Genomic DNA, 21,180 nt, shown 5'->3' on the forward strand with positions numbered 1-21,180 from the left:
TAATGGACGATTTCGCTGCGGGCTGCCGCGAACCTTGATCCCAGAGATCGGCGCGATCGTTAACCGCTCGATACGGTCTTGGCGCACGGAGCGGTGGAAAATCCTCAAACGCTAATTGCGCGCGCGAACTTCGCGGAATCGAATTCAATACCGGGCCCTTATATACAAAACATTAACTTTTACGAGTTGGACGGTTATACGGCCGCGTAAGAGTTCCACGGCGATTAGAGTCGGCTGCCCCGGTGTCGCCGCGACCCCCCTCCCCCCGCCCCCCTGAAGACGACACGACCGAGTGATTTCGATAAATCACTTCCACGCCCGGGAATGTATAATTTGCTCGTTGCAAATTATTATGCGGAATCGCCGTAAAGCCGCATGACCGACACGCCCAACGTTCGTCTCGGTGACTCACGATTTGCGCTTTAATCCCCGTGGCAATTAGTCGCCTGCCCCCCTCCCCTCCTCTCCTCCACTTTTTCCTTACTCCTTTGGGGCCAAGCTTGCTTTGAGACGATTGCGATACGATTTCGCTCGACCGCGTCCGTTTACGCGGTTCTCCTTCTCCCCTCGTCGCTTCCGCTTCTCCCCTTTTGTCGTTTCTGCTTCCGTCTACCGGCGAGATGAGTAGGGTATGTAAACGTAGGGAGGGCCACGAAATCGTCGGAGAAATGGGCGCCGGTCGACAGTGTAGAAAAAAAGAGAGAGAAAAAGAATAGTCGGTAGCCATGAGAAGGAGCCCACGGGAGGGCGCATACTTTTGCACCGTGACAGCCGTGTGTCATTTCAGCGGAACGCCATGTGGCATTTCAATGCATTATTTCAGCCGGCAAAATGCCTGCTGATATGCAAAACCAGATCTCGGTTCGAGCTGCTCCTTCGCCGCGTTGTCTCTCCCACTTTCATCGTCCTTCTCTTTCTCTCTCTCTCTCTTTCTCTTCACCCTTTCCCGCTGCGGCCATCGTCCGGCCATCTCGTTTCGCCGTCTCCACCTCCTCCCTTTCTTCTCTCTCCTCCTGCTTCTGTTTTTGGTATCCTCTTCCCTCGATCGGTAGCCGCGGACGCCCAGCTTTCGTGTCGCCTTGTTGCTGTTGCTCTTGCGGCGATGGTCTTGTTCCTCTTACCTTTTGAAAGCCGCACCGTCGCTCTGCGGCACCTCTCGGCACGGGAATAGGGTGTACAGAACACTTTTCTTCTTTTTCTTTGTTCCCCGGAGACCACCCGGTAGAAACAATGCACAAGTCAAACGGGGATCAATTCCTGTCTAGAACGAAACAACGAACAGAGCGAATTGATAGCAAAGACGCTGAGACGATACCGATTACGATTACATATCAACTAATTACTCTTAGCATTGATCAAAGTACGACTAATTGCTCTTGCAAAATTAGCTATCAACGGGACACATCTATATCCAAGCTCCTTTCATAAAATTGCCATTTTCTGCATTTATTTATCAAATTTGAACGACAGCATCGCAAAATCTGAAAATTTTTGTCTACATTCCTTGAAAGAATCATCTTCGGATGAAACACGTTCCATACGCAACTGTCGAATGCAATACAGATTCACAAAGCTGTATACTTCGAGCTGCAGTCAGCAGATACGGCAAGGTACCAGGGCGGAAGATAACTGTAGAGTATTCGAGTTAGCTTCGCGCAATCGTAAATAAGCGTATCGAACCTCGTGCACTACCGACGTCCGATCATTATCCCACGCTTATTAAGAATTATTGCGAACGTTGCGTTGTATCGCAAAGGCACGCTGGGAACTTCTCCTGCTTGCTTGCTGCATTTGTATAACTTCATAACAGCATTGCTTTAAAATACGACATTGAGACTAAATTAGAACTTTCTTCAATGACTTCTCTAGTTCTTTCTCCAATTTATTTTTTTCTTGGCGTAAAAACGAGCCTATAATGAGAAAAAAAAGTTGCTAAATTGATAAAATTTCTTCAGTTCAAGTATTTATACATTTAACTCAAATACATAAAATACCTGAATTTTAATTTAAGTATTCATATATTTAGGTTAAATACACAAATACTTAAAGAAATTTAATCAAGTTAAACATTTTTGTGATTATTTGATTAATTTGTTTGAGCCAGAGACTCTTTATTAATTAAAATTTTTAATCAAGTTAATAACTCTTTTTTCACAATCAGTAAATTATCCATCTAAATATTTCATTAAAAAAAAATAACCATCTTAGCTTTTATTCTTAGCTTATATTATAAAAGCTAAGAAATTGTGATAGTTTAATGTATTTTATCGAAACAAATTGAGATTCGTATTCAGAACGCGTTTATAAAGATTAGTGCACTAGTCATTCTATCTTTATCATTTATTATATATAAAACAAGGATAGAATAACTTAATAGTGCATCCTGAATACGAATCTAAAACTCTAAAAAAAAAAATTTGTAAATCAATGTCTTTAAGTTTGCTTTCTATCCTTGCACTGGAATGTTCCTTCTCGCTTTCGCTGACTTTCAAACATATACCAATTTCACTTTGAGTGTATACTATTATAGTTCAAAAAGTTCAGAAACAGAAAATAACCGGTTTATTTCTCAATCTCATGATCGCAATTATGAGGTAACCATTTTATAACTAATATCCGTTTCTTCCTGTTCGATACAGCCCACTGGACCGTGAACGCCAAAGTAGCTATACCTTCTTCGTGGTTGCCACGGACAGCGGCAGGTACGACGCGAAAAGTACATCGATACCAGTTGAGATCAACATCAGCGATGTAAACGATAATGCTCCAATTTTCGAGGAGTATCCCTTTCGAGCGCGCGTGCCTGTCGGCACGCAACCGGGTCAGAACATTCTCCGGGTGTCAGCCAAAGACGCCGACGACGGTGCGAATGGTGATATCGTCTACTCATTGATAAACGAGCAGGAGAAACCGAAATTTCGGATACACCCTAGCACCGGTGAAGTAACAGCAAGCCTATCGTTGTCGCAAGATAACGGCAGGACATATCATCTGGAGGTGTTGGCTCAGGACAAGGGTAATCCGCCAAAGAGCACCAAGGGTTTGATTGAACTTCAGGTCGGCGACCACGCTGATCTGACGCCTAGCCTAAAGTTTCAAAATGACACGTATAACGTTGTCGTTCAAGAAAATTCGGCAGCTGGCACGGAGATCGTTAAGATCACCGCGGTGCGTACCGATGGCAGAAGACAGCGTGTCACCTATTCGATCGCATCGGGAAACGACTATCACACCTTCGCAATCGATGAAGACACTGGTCTGTTACGCGTCAATGATCCCACCAGACTGGATGCGGAGCTTTGGAACGACTTGACGGTAAAACCCGGTACTGAATTGCCAGATGATACAGCGCGCACTAATTCGTGGGGTAGATCCTTGGAGGGCCAGCAGCCGAAGGAAGAGCCAAGAGAAAGTTCGAGGCATATCCTCAATGTGGTGGCGAGGACAGTGAGCCAAGAGGTTCTGGAGGCGTACGTCAAAGTAATCATCAGGATATCCGATGTTAACGATAATCCACCAATCTTCACGCAAATGCAATACTCTGCTACTGTACTCGAGGGCAATACCAAGGGAGATTTTGTCGTGAAGGTGAGAGAACTTTACAATTTTTAGATTTAATGTATTAGACGGCGCTCCTTTGCACAGCAAAACTAAGCATTAAACATACAAAGCATATGTAGTATACAAATCTATCGGGGAATTATTTGTATGATCTAAAAGAAATGTAAGATAGAATTATTCAAAAGCGTAAATGTTTATTTTTACTTGTCTATTACATAGGTTAAAACTAGATATGAAAATAGATATAAAAAATATGTGTTTGAACACACGTTACATTCGTCAATATTTGCTGCCGTAGCTTTCAGCAAGTGATGCAGATCAAGGGTTAAACAGCAGAATCTTATATCATATTGTGGATGGTAATCCAGATAATGCCTTCACCATAAGTCCACCGTATAGCGGAGTCGTACGGACCAATATAGTCCTAGATCGCGAGATCCGTGAGAAGTATAGGTTGACCATCATCGCGACTGACCAAGGAAACCCGCAATTAACTGGCACAGCCGCATTGAGCGTGCGGGTAATCGATGTCAACGACAATCAGCCCACCTTCCCAGAGCACAGTATCATTTCAGTCTCTGAAGGTAAGTCATAAGAACCGTTATTATTGAATTTGAAAGAATTTTTAAGTTTTATAAAATAGAAGAACATAGCATGCAAATGATTTGCTTATTTATTATTATGAAAATTACCTATAATTAATCTATTGCCAAATAAACACAATAGTGTTATATAGTCTGTGTTAAGCTTTAGTATCTAAAACTATTCTGGTGCTTGTCGTATTCTCGACCTGCCCATTAAGTATCCGATCTTTACATTTCTCGAACTGTGGTACCATTTCCTCGAGACTTTTGTCACCATCTATGATCATAACCGGCGCCGGTAAAGAAAATAGAGTTTGTCTGTAAAGCCAATCCTCATGGATTTCGTGAATTTGTCTCAGATACTCTAACGGCACAGAGTCTTCTTCCTTGCGCGCACGTGCTTGCATTCTTTGATATACAATTTCAGGCGTTGTTCTCAGATATACTAAATCACAATAAATATGTAAACAGTTTAACGAAAATTTTATATAAAAGTTTTTTTTTGTTTAATTGATAGAGGTATATACCTATTAAATCTACTCTTATGTTTGTGTTCTCCATACACCAGTCGTACCAATTTTCTAAAACTACCGCTTCTACATCCTTTATCATGTGTGTACGCTTCAGGTTCTCAAGGAAGCATCTGGCACTAAATATGGATCTTTCCATAATCTTATAAGGCGATGGTGTACTTGCACTGTGTAACTGTAATCTTGTCAATTGAACATATGATTGAAACAGGAAGGCATAATTTATTGGGTCCTTGTAGAAAAGATCCTGAAAAGTATTACCTGTATTAGTTTTTATTTTGATATTCGTGAACTTGTATCGGATAATCATATTAGTGTGTTAAAATCTATACAATTATTTTGCTGTATATATCTTTCACAATATTCTTAAAAATAGCTTGCCAACAAGTTCACTCCAGCCACATTTCGCCACAAGTCCACTGGCTCCTGCAGAATTGTAGCATTGTTGAAGCTCTGAAAGTGATTTAGGAACGTTGTTTTGCCACTTCCAATATTCCCTTCTATGCAGATTGTAAATGGGTTGTTGTAGAGTTTCCTTGTCGAAAGCATCTCCATGATGCGGATGCAGTTGCTCCTTACTGAAAAAAAAAAACAGTTTCTAATGTGAGCTAATTGCAAGAGATAACTGATTTCAATTTTATATAGCCATAAAGCAACATTGATGAAACCGATGGCTGGATAATTTTTTATTACAAGGGATTGCTAATCAATTAGACAATCCATACACTAAATCAGCTTTCGTACAGGCCGTTGTTGTAACTTATTGCATTTTACGATCTATACAGCACACCTTACTCTAGGGACATCCTGGGCACATCCTGACAACGTCCGAACGATCTTGGGACGTCTCTAGGACATCCCTTGGATGTCTGTGCTGTATAGAAAGAGTCAAAATGTTCGAATATCATAAATAGTACCTATAGCAATTATCTGTGATGACTAAGCTCGCTTTTACTGCTTTAACCTATCGACTTATGTAGGTAACATGCGAGTAATTTCTTGAGGTTATATCGGCGAGGCACCTTTATGTCGCTTCTTATCCTTATATCCTTCGTTATATTCTTCATGTAACACTAAAACTCCTCGAGAAACACGCGTCGTAGCCACACAGACTGCTTGATGACAAACTGCGCGTAACAGACGCTGGCCAAGAGGCATGTTTCCCGCCGAAAGTACTCGTCGCCATGCTCTTACGTCACAAAATGGAGAACTGGCTCGCCATCTGTTCAGGCGCAGTCGGCGCAATCGCATTGATCAGCTGCGCGGTGAAGCTAAATAAGTATGCGTAAAATTTACAAAGGCTATCGGGACAAACGTAACGAACGTTCATAAGTAATCCAGTAGAACTTTGTTTACGATGACAGAATGTTACAAACTTGGCTGTACAATATATTTAAGAAAAGTATATTAATTTCATGTGTAAAATGCAGAGATGGGGAACCTATGCAGCACAGAACTTGCAGACAACATTAATTGTTGCAATGTTGCAACAATATTTCTGCAAGCTTCTGTTATAAGTTAATATATCTTTTTTAACTAAATTAAGTTAAAGTTAATAGCTTATAAAATTGATTTAATCACGTTAAAAGTTACATTTACTAAAAAACTAGTTAAAAGTTAAGATTAAATTAAATTAATTAAAAATTAATTTTTAAAAGCATTATTTGTATTAAATTAGAAATTTGCAGGTTTAAATATTATAGTAAGTATTATAGTTAAAAAGTTAAAAGTTAAATAATAAATAACCGAGTCAATTTTAAATGATTTAATTTAATTTGAACTTCAACTATAATTATTTTTAAAACACATAAGCTTTAACTTATTAACTACTTTCCTATGTTCAGTAAAACATGTTTATATGAATAACAAAGAATTAATATTGTTTTTTTAATGTGGAAATTTATTTTTTCTTTAATAATTTTTTTCTTTTATATAAATAAATTTTTAAATTAGGTAAAAGTTAATAAATTAAAGTTTATGTGTTTAAAAAATAACTAGCATAAGTTAAAAATCAAATCATTAAAAATTAACAAAGTTAAAAAAGTTATTAACTTTTAAACTTTATTATTTAATCATATTTAAGAGAAAGTCTATATTATTTAACTTTTTAATTAGTTACTACCTAATCCTGACAAAATACTGACTAATAAAATGTTAAAGAACGCCAATCTATAATAAATTTTAGTCAATTTTTATGATTGTTAAATAGATTTGGGTCAGACGGAGAGCATATTACTGGTTCTTTTTAAAAGATAACGTCTGAACGATTAAAAAGCGTCTTTGCTGTCGTTACCATGTTACGACGCTGCAGACGGACCAATTAGAGAAGAAAAAAACCTATATTTTCTTCTTTGATTAGTCTGTCGCATCGTCATAACATCGTAACGACTGCATTGTAGACGCTCATTTAGTCAATAGTGAAATATTAATTTAATATTATTCAAACGTTTCTCTCGTTATTTTGGTGAAAATTTCAGAATATGTGTTTTTCATATTTTTTCAAAATTTCTATGTATTTTTTTAGAATTTCTATATAATTAAAAAAAATGCTTCAATTTTTTTATAAAATTAGAGCACTTTACATAAAAGTTGAAATCACATCTTTTTTAAAATTCTTTATATACATAAATTCTTAAATATTCCAAGATTTTTAAGATTTTTAATTCTTTAATTTCTAATAAAATCTTATAAAATCTAAAAAAATTTTTAATGTTTTTTTAAAAATTATAGAATTAAATCTTATAAATTTCAAGATATTTCTTTAATAACATAGGTAATAGTGTATAAATATTCTAGAACATTCCTATAAATATACGTATGATATCATATTCTGTTAGAATTCAAAATTTACACATAAGTAAAAATGAATATGACTCAATCTAACGGTAACTTACTCAGTAAATTACTTAATTATAATTTTGAAAAGCTGGTCAAATAATAACTTAGGAAAAAATTTTTTATATAAAGCTTAAAAAAAGCATTTAACTTTTAACGTGTTATTTAGAGTATATTTACATCTTACATATATCGTATATTAGGAAACTGGGTACATAGTTATTAGTAAAGCTTTAAATAAAATTTTTTGTTAGGATTTTAATAACATAATGTGTGGCAGGTGCTTAATTTATATTTTTCATGGCATCATTCAATCATGCAAGACAGACAATTTTTTTACTTCGTCAGCAGTGATAAAGCTACAACGTAAAGTTATCATTCTGTCGACTAATCAAAGTTCTTTCTGCCTACCTTCAGATTCCATTATATTGCATTACGAGTAACGAATGGTTTCTTAAAGCGCTCAGTGATATCAAGTATCAAGTAGCATCCATTCGCGAGCCAGGTGAAATGACTGTAATCGCGAATTGTTATTTCCGCTTTGCGGATTGCTCGTCACCCCGTAGCTCCGTCTGCGATCAGAGGCGGCCACGCCGCGTTACGACATGGAGTGAAGAAGGGAGGCCGCTTGTTAAAGATAACCGTGCCGACGACAGTAGCGTTGCGGTATCTACGATAATTCTGTCGGCAAATACAAGCTCAGGTTTCACCCGCAATGACGATAGCTCGAGTTTCGTCCTGTGGTCGTTGGCTCGCGAATGTCTATCCCCCTCTTGAAATTCAACGGGTTTTATGATGGGTTCGCTCCTTTCAAGGTCGCCCACGTGCGTCGAGAGAAAGAGACGTAGCAGAGACTGCATGCCGATGTGCATGCTCGAGGAGAAAAACAAAATTGGATAAATAATTGATGCATTTAGTTTATTACACTGCTGTGTTGTAGTGCTAATACTTTTGAAATTATCTCTTCTCAGGTTGACAGAAGCGCTAAGTACCTGAAAGTGGATGATAAAATAGAAAGCAAGATTACAATAATTAAATCCACATTAAGATGTTCGAATTATCTATATTGTATAAAAAAAAAATTGGAGATACATTTGAATTTATTTTCAAATGCATTACGCGAGGTGCGACAGTTTTATTTTATATTCAAAGTTGTATAGATAATAGTTTGCGAAAAGAATTTGGGATCTAGAAAAAAGAGTCGACGAGCGCTCAAAGAGCGCGTAAAGCAAGAGAGAGAAAGGAGATCAGAAGAGAAGAGTCCAACCGCGCCGAGAGGGCGGGAACACATTCTACTCTCCATGTATAAAGTTAAGTGGCAAAGGATTTATGCCGGCATTAAAGTCCAACTGTTCGGAACAATCTGCATAACTTAGACGAGGCTGCCGAGGCGCGCGTTCGGCGGCTCCGCTCCTCTCCCTCTGTCTCTCTGCTTCTCTCTTCTGCCCGCGTACCCCGGCACACATGGGTCCTCTTCGGGCCTTTCTCGCCACCATATTGTTCCCCATTGACAGATACGATTCAATGGAACGGCACGGGACCGTGGTGGCCGCGAGTTTGACGTACAAGCGCCAACCTCGCGCGCTACCACTTCTCGAGGTAGCAGAAAAAGAAGGTCCCGTCGTCCCTTTCGATCGCCATCGGACGGGCAGCTAGTCAGCGAAGATGACGCGACGAAAGGAAGGACGGGTGATCGAGTAAGTTCAATCGCGTCGTCGGACAAACGAAGGCTGCGCCGCGGTTTCGATGATACCTCGAACGGGCCGTTTTCTTCTCGCGAAGCTCTCTCTCTCTCTCTCTCTCTCTTTCTCCTCCGTTTCTTCCTGTCGGATGGAATTCCCAATAGCGAGCAGGTGGCGAGTCACGCACGTTCTAGCAATCATTCCCAGACGACGGCAGATATAATAGGAGATTCCTTCAAGGCTTTTATTGCGCTCGCGTTTTTGTCTTCGTCCCTTTCTTCGCTCTCTACTGCATGCCGCTGATGCTGCAGCGTTGTTGCACTCCTTCTTCTTCTCGTTCTTCCGAGAACGCTCGGCGCGAGAGGGTAGTAGGCACGTACATACTCGCTTGCGCCATAGTGGCTTGCGTAATGCGAGATCGCTATCTAATTTGTATCGCCGTAAAACTCTTCGGAGTCTCGGTGTGCAAACGAGATTATCACCGCGTTATAACACCGAGCCGGGCAAAATTTATTTATCACTGTACCCTGGTCCCGTAGAAGCCATTTGTTTCGCAATCAGAATCGCGGCGCAGCGGCACATCGTGAAAGTGTCACTCTTCGCCTATAGAGATCCGATTAAATCGGCTACCGTTTACGATTTTTCTACGGACACGCATCAACGCTTTCAATATCCTGTTGATCGTCGAGGCGAAATATCTTCTCGCCTTCGTCCAGCTGATACGCTGTATTCAAAGCGAATTTGATAGAAATATGAATTACATGGTCGTAACGCGAAACGTGACGGAATAATGAGCCTGCTCTAACGTCCTCTAACAGCGCGAGCTTCCTCGACGCGCCTTCAGGATAATTCGCAGCTTGGCATTCTCCTATAGAGATTTATTCTTATAAATTGCTAATTGATGACACAACTCGGCAACGAAATGGCATAACATAGAGAGAGAGAGAGAGAGAGAGAAGCCCGCGTTCTCGTCGTCAGCACCCCTCGCGTTTTTTGCACGACAGCGATGTCGATTCAGCTTAAATCCGAGCGTGTTTCGCACGGTCGGATTTTAGCGCGGCCCGCTCGAAAGCCCTACGGTAAACGTTTGTAATTACCCCGGTAGAATAAAAGGATGTAATTATCATCGAAAGCGGGAGGCGCGGCTCGCCGATGTTGGATGGGCCTCGCCTGCGCTCCCGTAGGGCCCTTCCGCGGCCGCATATGCGCGTTCGTGGGAGGATTTAATCGACAGCGTCGATCGAACCGGCTCCGAAAGTGGCGCTGACACGAGAAATCGAGACAATGGGTAGACCACCGACGAGCGTATTTTCCATATAAGGTGCACCAGCAACGTCGCCGCTGCGCGTTCATTTGCAGATCCGATTCGTGAAATGCGAGGGGTGCACACATCCCGCGATTGCAGTTACCTCGATGAGGTTACGCAACGGATTCGATGCACGAGATTCCACGTAGCGATAAAAATTCCTTTTTCTTTTTTTATTAAATATTGTGTTCACGTCGTTCGCGCTTAATTTCGCCCACGCTCGCATCGATGACTTTCGAGAATATCGAGGACTTTCGACCGCGCGACCGCGATCCCTGTACTTCCGGTTCCAGTCCACGTCCGGGATAGCAAAGAGGTTTTCAAGCGGTAACAGAGTTATGTCGCAGGCCGTAGACGAACGGCGCTGGGTCGCTCCGGAAACCGATTTACACGACTTTAACGATCACTCGTGAAATTTACGAGCGGTCGCGGCCGCGTGCCAGCTAAGGCCTCCCCTCCCGCCTCCCCCTCGTACCTCCCTCGAGTGCATCGCACAGAATAATTCTTTTACTGCCGCAGGTGTTGCTACGCCCGACGTATATCACCCGGCTCGGTCGTGGAATCAAAAGCCCCGGTCCCTGATGATGTACCTCATCCTAACCATCCCGCGTACCGTACACTCGCCTTTACCGAGCCGGAGAATCTCGTTTGAGTCGTCGAAAGTTACGGAACACGTCCGTCTTTGTTTCACGCGTTTACACGCGTAGATCATCTTTTTAAGACTTTTACGAGAACATACTAATGCCTTCCTGCCCTTCGTATCGTGACATGAATATTTTTAACTCGAGAGTGGCGGCTAATAAGAGGACACGAACTGCCGTTATGAGAAGATTATTCAGTTGCATATCGTATGGCGTCAACGACGTCTTAGGGGAAGGCGTAAATTTGCACTTAAGGACAAATTGCGATCGGAGTCGCATTCGCGGGGCGATAAGTTGCGTTTTGCATGCGATGATTGCGTTATGCGGGACATGACGTCGCGCGCCCCTTTGTGCTCGCAAATTCATTCCCGCGGTTTACGGTTTTCAATTACTTTGCGTAACGTTCGGGACGGAGCGATGTTGTAATTTACTTCGCGGTGGCTGCGGCCCGATGATCGTGTCTCCCTCGCGTACGAGAGGTTCATCCGTTTCTTGGGACGGATTCGTTTCGATCGTTTCTTCTTAGCCAACCGGCCGAGATAAAACGATTCGATAGTACGGATCCAATGCATTTTAAGCACCGACTCTCCTGATGTGTCTTTAACTTCGCGGAAGAGAGCGCGCACCCATAAGATCCGTAGGCTAACATGGTTCGCGAGTCATATATATGTATCGCGCACGATCGTTTCACGGTGACAAAGTGGCTCCGCGATGAGGGGACAAAAGAACGAAATCAAAGGCACCTTTATGCATAAGGATGTATGTACATACAATCCGTCAGTAGCGACCGCGCGGTTTACAATGCGAAGCGATAAAGCTCTTCATTTCATTCGAGATCCCCAACAGTCTTGTTCATTTTCGCCAAGCGCATTTCACTAATTCCGACACTATCAAATGCTAGAGTACCTAGTACTTAGAATTATTCAATTCAGTTGCAGTTATAAGGGCCTTGTAAATATGAGCATGAAGAAATATGCATGAAGCATTCAAAATATGCACTTTTCCACGATGTTGCAAATGCGATCTTTTCTTAAATAAGATTAATGCATTAATTTTTTTATGTAAGGTAGAGTTGTCAAATGCGTATCACTTAAACTATTTTTTATTAAACATTTCACATTTGATCTTGCTTATTACAGGCAAATCAAAGTTTGAAATTGTAGTTTGATATTTCAGACATCTATTATTGCATGTTTTCTTTTCAGCGATAACAAATTAATTTGTTATAAGATTTCTTTTAATGCTGCAAGAGGTATAATTTAGAAAACTGGTTGCTTAACGCGTACCTGTAATCTTTTAAATCGTGTTGTCTTTAAAAATATCAAATTTATAAATTAAAATAATTAAAGTAAAGAAACATTAACTAATATTTATTTTATTAATATAATTAATCGAAAAGTCAAATATTCAATGTTATTTAATGAAGAAGTAAGGACACCGAAATAAAACTAGCTAGAATTTATTTTTGTAGTTGACATATTTTTTTATTCATTGCAGTTATTAATTTTATTATTATCACTTATTAATTCTAAATTGATATTTTTGTATTGTAATAAAATTTGTACGAGTTAGGAAGTTTGAGTTTATAAAAATATCACTTTTTATAACAATTATAAATATGTATGTACAATGTATATAAAATATTCTACTACAAGCCTTTTTTTAAGAAAATATAACAAATCAAAATAAAATATTTTGCATAAAAACGTTATTATTAGCTATATATAAGTTGATGAAAAATTTACATTAGATGTATCTAATTTTCTAAAATGCTACCACGCACAAAACAAGATAAAATTTAATATAGATTTATGTAAGATTGTTGATTTGTATACAACAAATTAAATAGAAAAAAGTCACAACGGTCATAGCAAGATCTTGATGCTGAAATAACATTTCACATACGAATTTTATATACAGAGTTTCCAATTTATTCGGACTGCCGAAAAAAATTTATTTTTAGTTTCAAACACACGCAGCTCTTTAAATGAACTGGAACAGTATTATCATATAAAATTAAATTAAACGTCAATTTAATATAACTGATGTTAACTACCATCTCTAACATTTTCCCCCTCCACTCCGAAGAAAGTGAATTGTTAAATTTTTATATTATTTATTTTCTATTTACTTTTACTTTTGTCACTAATTGTTGCTTATATGAAGATTATGAAGTAAAAAGATAAAATATTGAAGAGGTACGCATTCAGCAACTTTCCGTCAATACCACTGTCGGCGTAAACGCATATATTTTCATCAGTAGACTTCAAAGCGACGCTATCTTCAATTTCAGGTACTGCCGTGGGAGCCGTGCTGACGACCATCACGGCGAACGACGTCGATAGTTCGCCGGCGTTGACGTATCGATTTGGCAACGTGACGAGTCCGGGTCCCTTCAGCATCGACCGATACGGCGGCAAGGTTGTCCTGCGGAAGCGTCTGGACGCCGAAACGCGTTCCGAGTATACTCTTCAGGTGATCGCCAGCGACGGGATTCACGAGGCGACGACCGATCTCACCGTTCGTGTGACCGATCTCAACGACAACGCGCCGCGATTCAGGCAGGCTGTCTACGTGACTGTTCTTTCGGGTACGTATCGAGGGCACACGATTGCCCTCCTCTTTCTGTGCGCGAGGAAGGCGAACGAGGCGAGCGAGGCAGGTAGCAGATCGTCGAATTCGCGATCGAGACTCTGACGATGATCGGACGCGATCGTCGCGTCGGTTATCGCGTGGAGCGTACGCTTCAGCGAGCATAATTCTTTGATTTATTGAGGAACGATCGCCAGCGAGATTGCGCCGGTTGTTTCGTGAAGCGGTAGCGTGGGATGAACGACCACGTCGTCGGCGAGGTATGAGAGCCCTCGCGGATATGCGTTTTGTTGCCGCGTTCTCGAGGCGCATCGCGAATCTCCTGCAGTTTTAATGCCGTGGATCGCGCATTGAAGAATTGAAGTCTGTCCGTCGATAGTTTCGAAACTCGTCATTCAGAGCGCAGGTGGTTCATTCGACGTTATATCGTTCCGTAGTATTGTTCTTCTATCCAACGTGCGGAAAGTCCACGTCGGAATTACGGCTTCGTCAATCGGGATTCATTATCGTAAAGTTGTCATTGGTCGCGCGAGTTCTGTCACCTCGCTAGACGATGTATCTCGGTGTCAGCGTCTCGTCGAAAAAAATCGAAGCAGCAGTGGCACAATGAGGCAAAGGGTATAAAGGGATGTGAGAGGGAGGCGACGGGAAGATCCAGGCGGGCCTCTCGGCGCGAAATAAACGTGCGTTTAAAAACTGGTTTTTAGTAGACACGCGTTGTCCTGTTGCCCGTGTTCCAAACTCGAATTGACACCGCGCCAAGATAAAGCGCGCGAGAAAGAGCGACGCGAGAGGTGAAGAAGAGAGGTGAGAGAGAGTGAGAGAGAGAAAGAGATAAAAATGGAAGACAGGTAGAAGGAAGACCGATGAAAAGTTAGCTGCTCGAATATGGGAGAGAAAAAGATGTAGTGAAAGAGAAAGGGTAAAAGAGGAAGAAGATACGAAGTATATAAAGAGAGGGAAAGAGAATGCGAGATCGGCAGAACGAAGAAAGGGAGGAGGACGAAAGACGAAGGGAAGCGAGGAATGGCGAGGATGCGGAATGGAGGAGTGGTGAGGATGCCATGGAAGGAGAGCTGAGGTGGATTGCGAACTTCTCCTCGCACATAAATAAACGCGAGGACACCGTTTGCGAGGCAGCCGAAAAGCCGCCTTCACTGCAACCGCCGCGCCGCGCCGGCCGGCCGGGATCGCTGGGACTTGGAGAGGACTCTCGAAACTTATTAAAAATACATAGGCCCGCGCCTAATGGTGCATTTGGATGGGCGGCGGGGAGGTAAGGGCTGGGAGAGGGTGGATTGGCAGGCGGTGGATGTGGGGAAAGGGCTCGAGCGGAGGAGCTCCCACGGTGACGAGAACGCGAATTTGCATCCACCTCTCCTTTTCAGCTTCATCCCGCGCGCGCTTCGTCTCGCATGTTCGCGAAAAGCTATGCGCCGTTCCTCATGGGAGGCACAAGCGAGAAACGGCGAGATGGCTGGCGGACTCTATCGGAGCGGAGGTTTTGGCGAAAGTTAATGAAGCGCCTGGTCGGTTAATGGGGGCCATTATGGGGACGTTCGTGAGGGTGATAACATCAAGATAGATTGAAGATCGGTCTACCTTTGCCGACCTATCTCACCTTTTCTTCAAATTGTGCGAATTTTAATTAAATACTCAAGAGCTATTAGCTTACAGATACAATCTACCTCCCTATACAATGTAAGCTTTCAAAGTATCTGTCCCGCGGCGAAGTTAATGAGGGGAGGACGAGATACCAGTGATACGAAGATTGGTAGAACTGTATTATGTCGACTGAGGGAGACCGAAATATCACCGGGCGAGAGGACAGAGAAGAGGATTAAGAATAATAAAAGGGGACGGAAGAGTACTCTGACGCTGCTGGAAATACAAATTTATCTCAGTGAGAAGATGTCGTGATGCGAGCGTGTGCATGCATCGCGGTCATACGCGCTTCGCAATAATTACACAGTTCCTCCTGCTCTCTCTCCGCCATCAGGTGGTACTTGTTCTTTTTTTCTTTTTTTCGAGAAGATGGCCTCGCCTCTCCCGCGGCTGCGGTTCCCGAAGGGAACCGTATCCTCCAGGTTTATTTCGAACCCTTTACCACGCAAGCAAGCAAGCACGCACGCACGCACGCACGCACGCACGCACGCATCGGTCTATATCTTCCCCTGCCTCCTGCACTTTAGGCCGCGGCTTGGCACATTAATGCCGAGTTATCCGGCGATTTGAAACGCATCGAAATGATTTTTGTATGCGCAACGCGCCATCGAGAGCCGGACCCACGGCACCGCGCGGCGCGATTTATATATAACTGGTTATTATTTTATACTTCCGTCCGGGCCTGATGTCAAGAAGGCTTATCCTCCTCGCTCGCCGTCCGAAAAAAGGCGTTCGTAATGTCGGTCCCGGTCGAGGACGCATCCGCAACAAGAAGACACGGAGAGTATTTGAGCCCGGGCCCGCCGATCTCTCGATCTTTCTCCCGCATCCCTGTCGAGTGGTTCCTCGTACAATGTACGACTCGATAATCGATCTCGCGAAGAGTGCTTCTCGAGTCTCTCTACCCTTCACTAATGAATGCCGTCTCGTGTGACGTTATATGAGCTCTTTTTATAATTTCGCATCTATAAATATCTTTCTCTTTACTCGCGCCGGGAATATATAAAAAACACGTGGTACGAATTTATGTTAATGTAATTACACGCTGCGTAACGTGTCGACTTTTTTTTCTTTAATTTCAGATGGGCAAGGCAAGCAGGAAATTCTGACGGTAAACGCCACGGACGACGACCTTTCGGAGGAGAACAGCCGAGTGCGATATTATCTGTTGCGTCCCGTGAAGGGATTTTCGGTGGATCCCGTGACCGGCGTTCTGACTGTTAATCACACAGCGATACTCAGGCCGATACCGAGAGAGATGGACCTGGCGATCGTTGCGGAAGACCACGGCGAGTCCCCGGCGTCGTCGATATGCACGGTGGTCGTGCGACTTAGCAGTTTAGAGAGTGCCCTACCTGGGCGGGAACACAAAATCATGGTGAAGGAAAGTTTGCCGAAGGGCACGGCGCTGATGAAGCTTTCCGACGTGGATTTGCTGGATGGCGCCATCGTTGCGGGCGACGATAGCGGAACATTTGAGATATTCATAGATCAACTGATTCTCTCAAGGATGCTTGACCGTGAGACGAGAGACAAGTAAGTGTTGTTTAGATAGAAATTTAATTTTTGAACTTATTATATAAAATCTTGCATTAATCGTTTATTTCTTAGCAATCTGCTTCTACTTGCTTCATTTTACAAGTTGCATTTTATTTTCTAGGTACATGCTGCAGTTGGGCAGCAAGATCGGAAATATGACAACAAGCTCGTTAGTGGGAGACGAACCGGTAAGAGTAACAATCATTGTTGAGGATGTCAACGATAATTATCCGCACTTTCTGGAAGAGGTTTATCAAGTATCGATCAAGGAAGACACCCCACGCGGAACAACAGTTGCCATTCTACAAGCCAAAGATGACGATTTGGTAAACAGCACGGCAGCCACGTTGGTGTACGACATCACCTCGGGAAACGACGGTGGTCTCTTCCGAGTCGAAAAGACGAGCGGTGCGGTTCTAGTAAATTCCACGCTAGACTGTGACCTCGAGCCCGAGATCTATAATCTCGTGGTGATGGCCTGCGATAGCGATCCGACTCTGCCTCTATGCGCCCTTGCCAGACTTCGAATTCATCTGGAAGATGTAAACGACAATTCGCCGAAATTCCCAGTTTCCGAGTATCTCGAGTTCGTTGGTGAGAACGAGCCAATCGGCACGACCGTCTTCTCCGCGCGTGCCTCGGATCTCGATCGCGGCATCTTCGGATCGTTAAACTACTCCATTGTTTCCGCCGCCGCCAGCGGATTCTCCGACATCGACGACAGTTGGAAACTGTTTGCAGTCGACGAATCGGGCACCGTTATCACTCGTGCCGTGTTCGATTATGAGCAACGGAATCGGTACGCATTTACATTGCGCGCCACGGACGCAGGCGGCCGTACCGCGGCGGTGCGTGTCAGGGTGGAGATTGATTCGAGGGACGAATTCTTCCCACAATTCACCGAGAGAATGTACCGATTCGGAATACGAAGCAGTGCTCAAATGTTGCCTGGCACTGTAATTGGTCATGTTACGGCAACCGATCGCGACAAAGGGCCCGATGGTCGGGTCGTGTATCAGTTAACGTCCCAGCATCCTTATTTCAAATTGAATCGCACGACCGGTGCTATTATTGTGAAGCAAAAATTAATGCACATTGACGAATCGTCTAGATTAGTAGTCAGTGCGAGTTCCGGTAGGCAAGGTTCTCTATCTAACATGACGGTAGTAGAAATTACGCTGATGGATGACAACGAGCTGAATGGAGCTAGAGGAGCTACCGCTCTAGCAACGCCGACAGACGTCGGTTCGAACATGGCCGTAGCCACTTCGGGTGGTTTGGCCGATTGGGTCCTGGGTCTGTTGATCGCTCTCCTTCTTCTAATTCTCGCGTTTGTTGCCATCTTTCTCTATCTTCACATTCGTAATCGCCGTCACAAGAAGCCCGGCACGAAACCAGGTCTGAACGGTGAGAGCAATGCAACTGCGTCAAATAGCTACGTGGACCCGAGCGCGTTCGACACGATTCCAATTAGAAGCGTGACTGGAGTCGGGGCGAGCGGAAACGGCAGTTCTGCAAGTGCCGGAGGAGCGGGTGGTGGTGCGTCTTGCCAATTTGCTCCTCCTAAATACGACGAGATACCTCCTTATGGAACATCCAGTCAATCCGGGCAACAGCAAGCTACCTCTGAACTTTCCGGAAGCGATCAATCGGGTTCTTCAGGCAGAGGCTCTGCCGAAGACGATGGAGACGACGAGGAGATCAGAATGATCAATGAGGGCCAGCAGACCGGCGATTCCGCGAGCGACCTCTCGGTTCACAATACTCAGGAATACTTAGCTAGATTGGGCATCGTGGATCCTCCAGCTAGTACGCCTAGAAGGCCTCCCGAAGCTCTGCCCCTGGATAGTTTGCATCTGTTTGAGGACGAGGCGAGCACAGAGGCGGATATAGCGACTTTGATCTACGGTAAGATCGGGGAACCCGGACGACCCACTTCTGGTCTGGAAGTACCAGGTGGACCATCGATGAACGGCTCTCTGAGTTCCATCGTTCACAGCGAAGAGGAACTCACTGGCTCCTACAATTGGGACTATCTACTAGACTGGGGACCCCAATATCAACCGCTGGCTCACGTATTCAGCGAGATTGCTAGGTTAAAAGACGATGCCGCTAGTGTTCAAAGCGGAAACTCCGGCAGCAGCGGCAAGACGAAGTCTGTACATAAAGCACCGCCACCGCCGTTGCTTACATCCGTCGCTCCAAGGTCATTGGCGGCGCCGGCGCTAGCGAGAGGAATTCTACCAAGGTCACCGATCAGCCACGATGCCTCGACCTTCCCTTCCGCCGCGCTGAGTCCGAGTTTCTCACCCTCATTATCACCTCTGGCCACGAGAAGTCCCAGCATCAGCCCGCTCGTGCCACCTACCGCCCAGAGATCCAGTCAAAGTGCCAACCGAGGGATTCCCGTCGCTGACGCCGAACTGAGGATCTGAGGATACTCCGATTTTACCGGCGTACTTTGCGTACAAGTTTTAGTGTTAATCCAGTGATGACTCGCCGGGAAATCGATATCGGCAGGACGATGCGATGCCTCACGTAATGCGAATAATATTCCTGTTAATATGCGTTGTTAAATGCGATTAATTAATAGATATTGTATGTATATTGCTTTCTCAGACTGTGCGAACAACGAGCCACAGATACGTTAACGAGTGATTTTAATTTAGTAATTTCAATTTGATCGGTCAGAAGAAGAAATCGTGGCCGAATCGTTTTCTCTCTGTCACGCGCAAACGCTACTTTCCCGTAATTACTTATTATTTACTTATTATTTAACGGAAAGTTAACGATATATAAACTTTATAAGACAGTTCTGATTTATCGCGAGGTACGACTAATTCACGAGTAAAACAGGAAGCGAGAAAGCGGCGATTGCGCCTTGACAATTCTGCTATACAATATAGACGCGTTCTTCGTTCCGATCAATAGCTAACTCAAAACACGTACTCTGAACGGGATGTTGTAAATATTCGCCGATGGCGACGTTAGTCATTAAGTAGCATTGTAAATAATAATTCATGAAAATAACGATGTCATAATCAAAAAAAGATAGACTGTTCTTACGTAAACCAGAAGCTGAATGATCGCGCCGTGTTCATCGAGCTCCCCGCGTATAAATGTGTACAGTAATCTATATAGTAATTTTATATAATGTCGAATTGAATCGATACTACGACGAACACGACGATATCATCTAAACTGAAAACGAAACCGCGCTACCACGAGCGAACTGATCATACACTGAATTTCGTGGCAGTGCATCTCTAAAGGCGCCCTTATATAACTTCGTTGATTAATTGTTATTTTGTCCCTCTATCCCCCGAACGCGATCTCGATGTAACGGGGGATGGAATCTCAGCCCGATACATTTTTACGTACGCACTGAATATATATATAAATGTATGTCATATTTTGTACAAATTGTTCTCTGTACAAAGAACTGAGGGCCTTACTGCAACGTGGGCCTTAAATAAATGAATTTTTTAGGAGATTGGTATTTTTCTATTATATTCCAATACTCCCTTCTTATGCATAATTAATTTTAATAAATTGAAAGAAATTAAAATATAATGAGTCTCAGAGAAATAAAATTTTAACTCAAATATAGCAAGACGCTACCATAGTCACAAATCAGTTTTCGTACTAATTATTAGTATTACTAATGTATTTATACAAGTTTAATAAACTGCTAATACGTGCGGACGATGCATTTATTTCTATCACTATACAATTGGATTCAGAGTATCAATATATAATAATTTTTTTGATTACGATGCCAAACTCCTCTCATACACTGTATGCAAATTTTTAAATGATTTTTAATAACAACGATTGAATTTGTATGTTACATTTATTTCAAATTTAATTTTGTATGTCATTAATAGTGCGGCGCTGAAAATCATCCAATGTGGGAATCGAAACGTTTGTCAAACTTTATGTATATTCATGAGTAATAATTGAATAATGAATGAGCACAAAAATCTAACGTTTGGCTTTTTAGTTTCTTGATACACTTATGTATTAAAAATTAATTTTCTTTACTATAATTTCAATTATTTCAATTAAAATATATTATTTTTGTTTATATTAGTACGATGACATGGCTTTGCTCTTTTAGCCCTTGAGAAATATTGGTTGAGTAATAAATTATTTAATAAGAAAAAATATTTTTTTCTATTAAATAATTAAATAATTAAATAATATATTAAAGAAAAAAAATATGTATAATATATGAGGAAAAAG

General features: G+C 42.5%; 2 protein-coding genes across 3 annotated transcripts in view; one reads left to right on the forward strand and one right to left on the reverse strand.

Moving 5' to 3' along the window:
• LOC105207553 (protein dachsous) overlaps positions 1-20,426 on the forward strand; it is a 350,965-nt gene extending 330,539 nt beyond the window's left edge. The window contains exons 13-17 of the mRNA XM_026136311.2: positions 2,640-3,588; positions 3,860-4,145; positions 13,433-13,729; positions 16,479-16,932; positions 17,057-20,426. Of these exons, the coding sequence (XP_025992096.2) occupies positions 2,640-3,588; positions 3,860-4,145; positions 13,433-13,729; positions 16,479-16,932; positions 17,057-19,370 (4,300 nt within the window). The 3' untranslated portion in view covers positions 19,371-20,426. The remainder of the gene's footprint in view (positions 1-2,639; positions 3,589-3,859; positions 4,146-13,432; positions 13,730-16,478; positions 16,933-17,056) is intronic.
• On the reverse strand, positions 3,736-5,888 carry LOC105207545 (deoxynucleoside kinase). 2 transcript variants are annotated; one of them, XM_011177075.3, is made up of 5 exons: positions 5,593-5,888; positions 5,057-5,253; positions 4,673-4,922; positions 4,254-4,590; positions 3,736-4,139 (listed from the first exon to the last, which is right to left on the reverse strand). In XM_011177075.3, exons 2-4 carry the CDS (start codon positions 5,228-5,230, stop codon positions 4,304-4,306), a joined length of 711 nt encoding a protein of 236 aa, XP_011175377.1. In that variant the 5' UTR covers positions 5,231-5,253; positions 5,593-5,888; the 3' UTR covers positions 3,736-4,139; positions 4,254-4,303. The 2 variants fall into 2 exon arrangements, with proteins under 2 accessions (XP_011175377.1, XP_025992097.1); XM_026136312.2 differs by having other exon boundaries at positions 5,698-5,884.
• Positions 20,427-21,180: the final 754 nt, after the last annotated feature.

The sequence above is a fragment of the Solenopsis invicta genome, chromosome 5 (genome assembly GCF_016802725.1).
Source record: "Solenopsis invicta isolate M01_SB chromosome 5, UNIL_Sinv_3.0, whole genome shotgun sequence".
Classification (NCBI taxonomy): Eukaryota; Metazoa; Arthropoda; class Insecta; order Hymenoptera; family Formicidae; genus Solenopsis; species Solenopsis invicta.

Bases quoted from the DNA above. Each gene is read 5' to 3' on its own strand.
- LOC105207545 (XM_026136312.2), bottom strand. From the start codon at position 5,833: ATGCCTCTTGGCCAGCGTCTGTTACGCGCAGTTTGTCATCAAGCAGTC. The intron at 5,254-5,697 runs GTGCCTCGCCGA...TTTTTTTTTCAG, and splicing joins GGATAAGAAGCGACATAAAG to TAAGGAGCAACTGCATCCGC. The intron at 4,591-4,672 runs GTATATACCTCT...ATTGTGATTTAG, and splicing joins CATAAGAGTAGATTTAATAG to TATATCTGAGAACAACGCCT.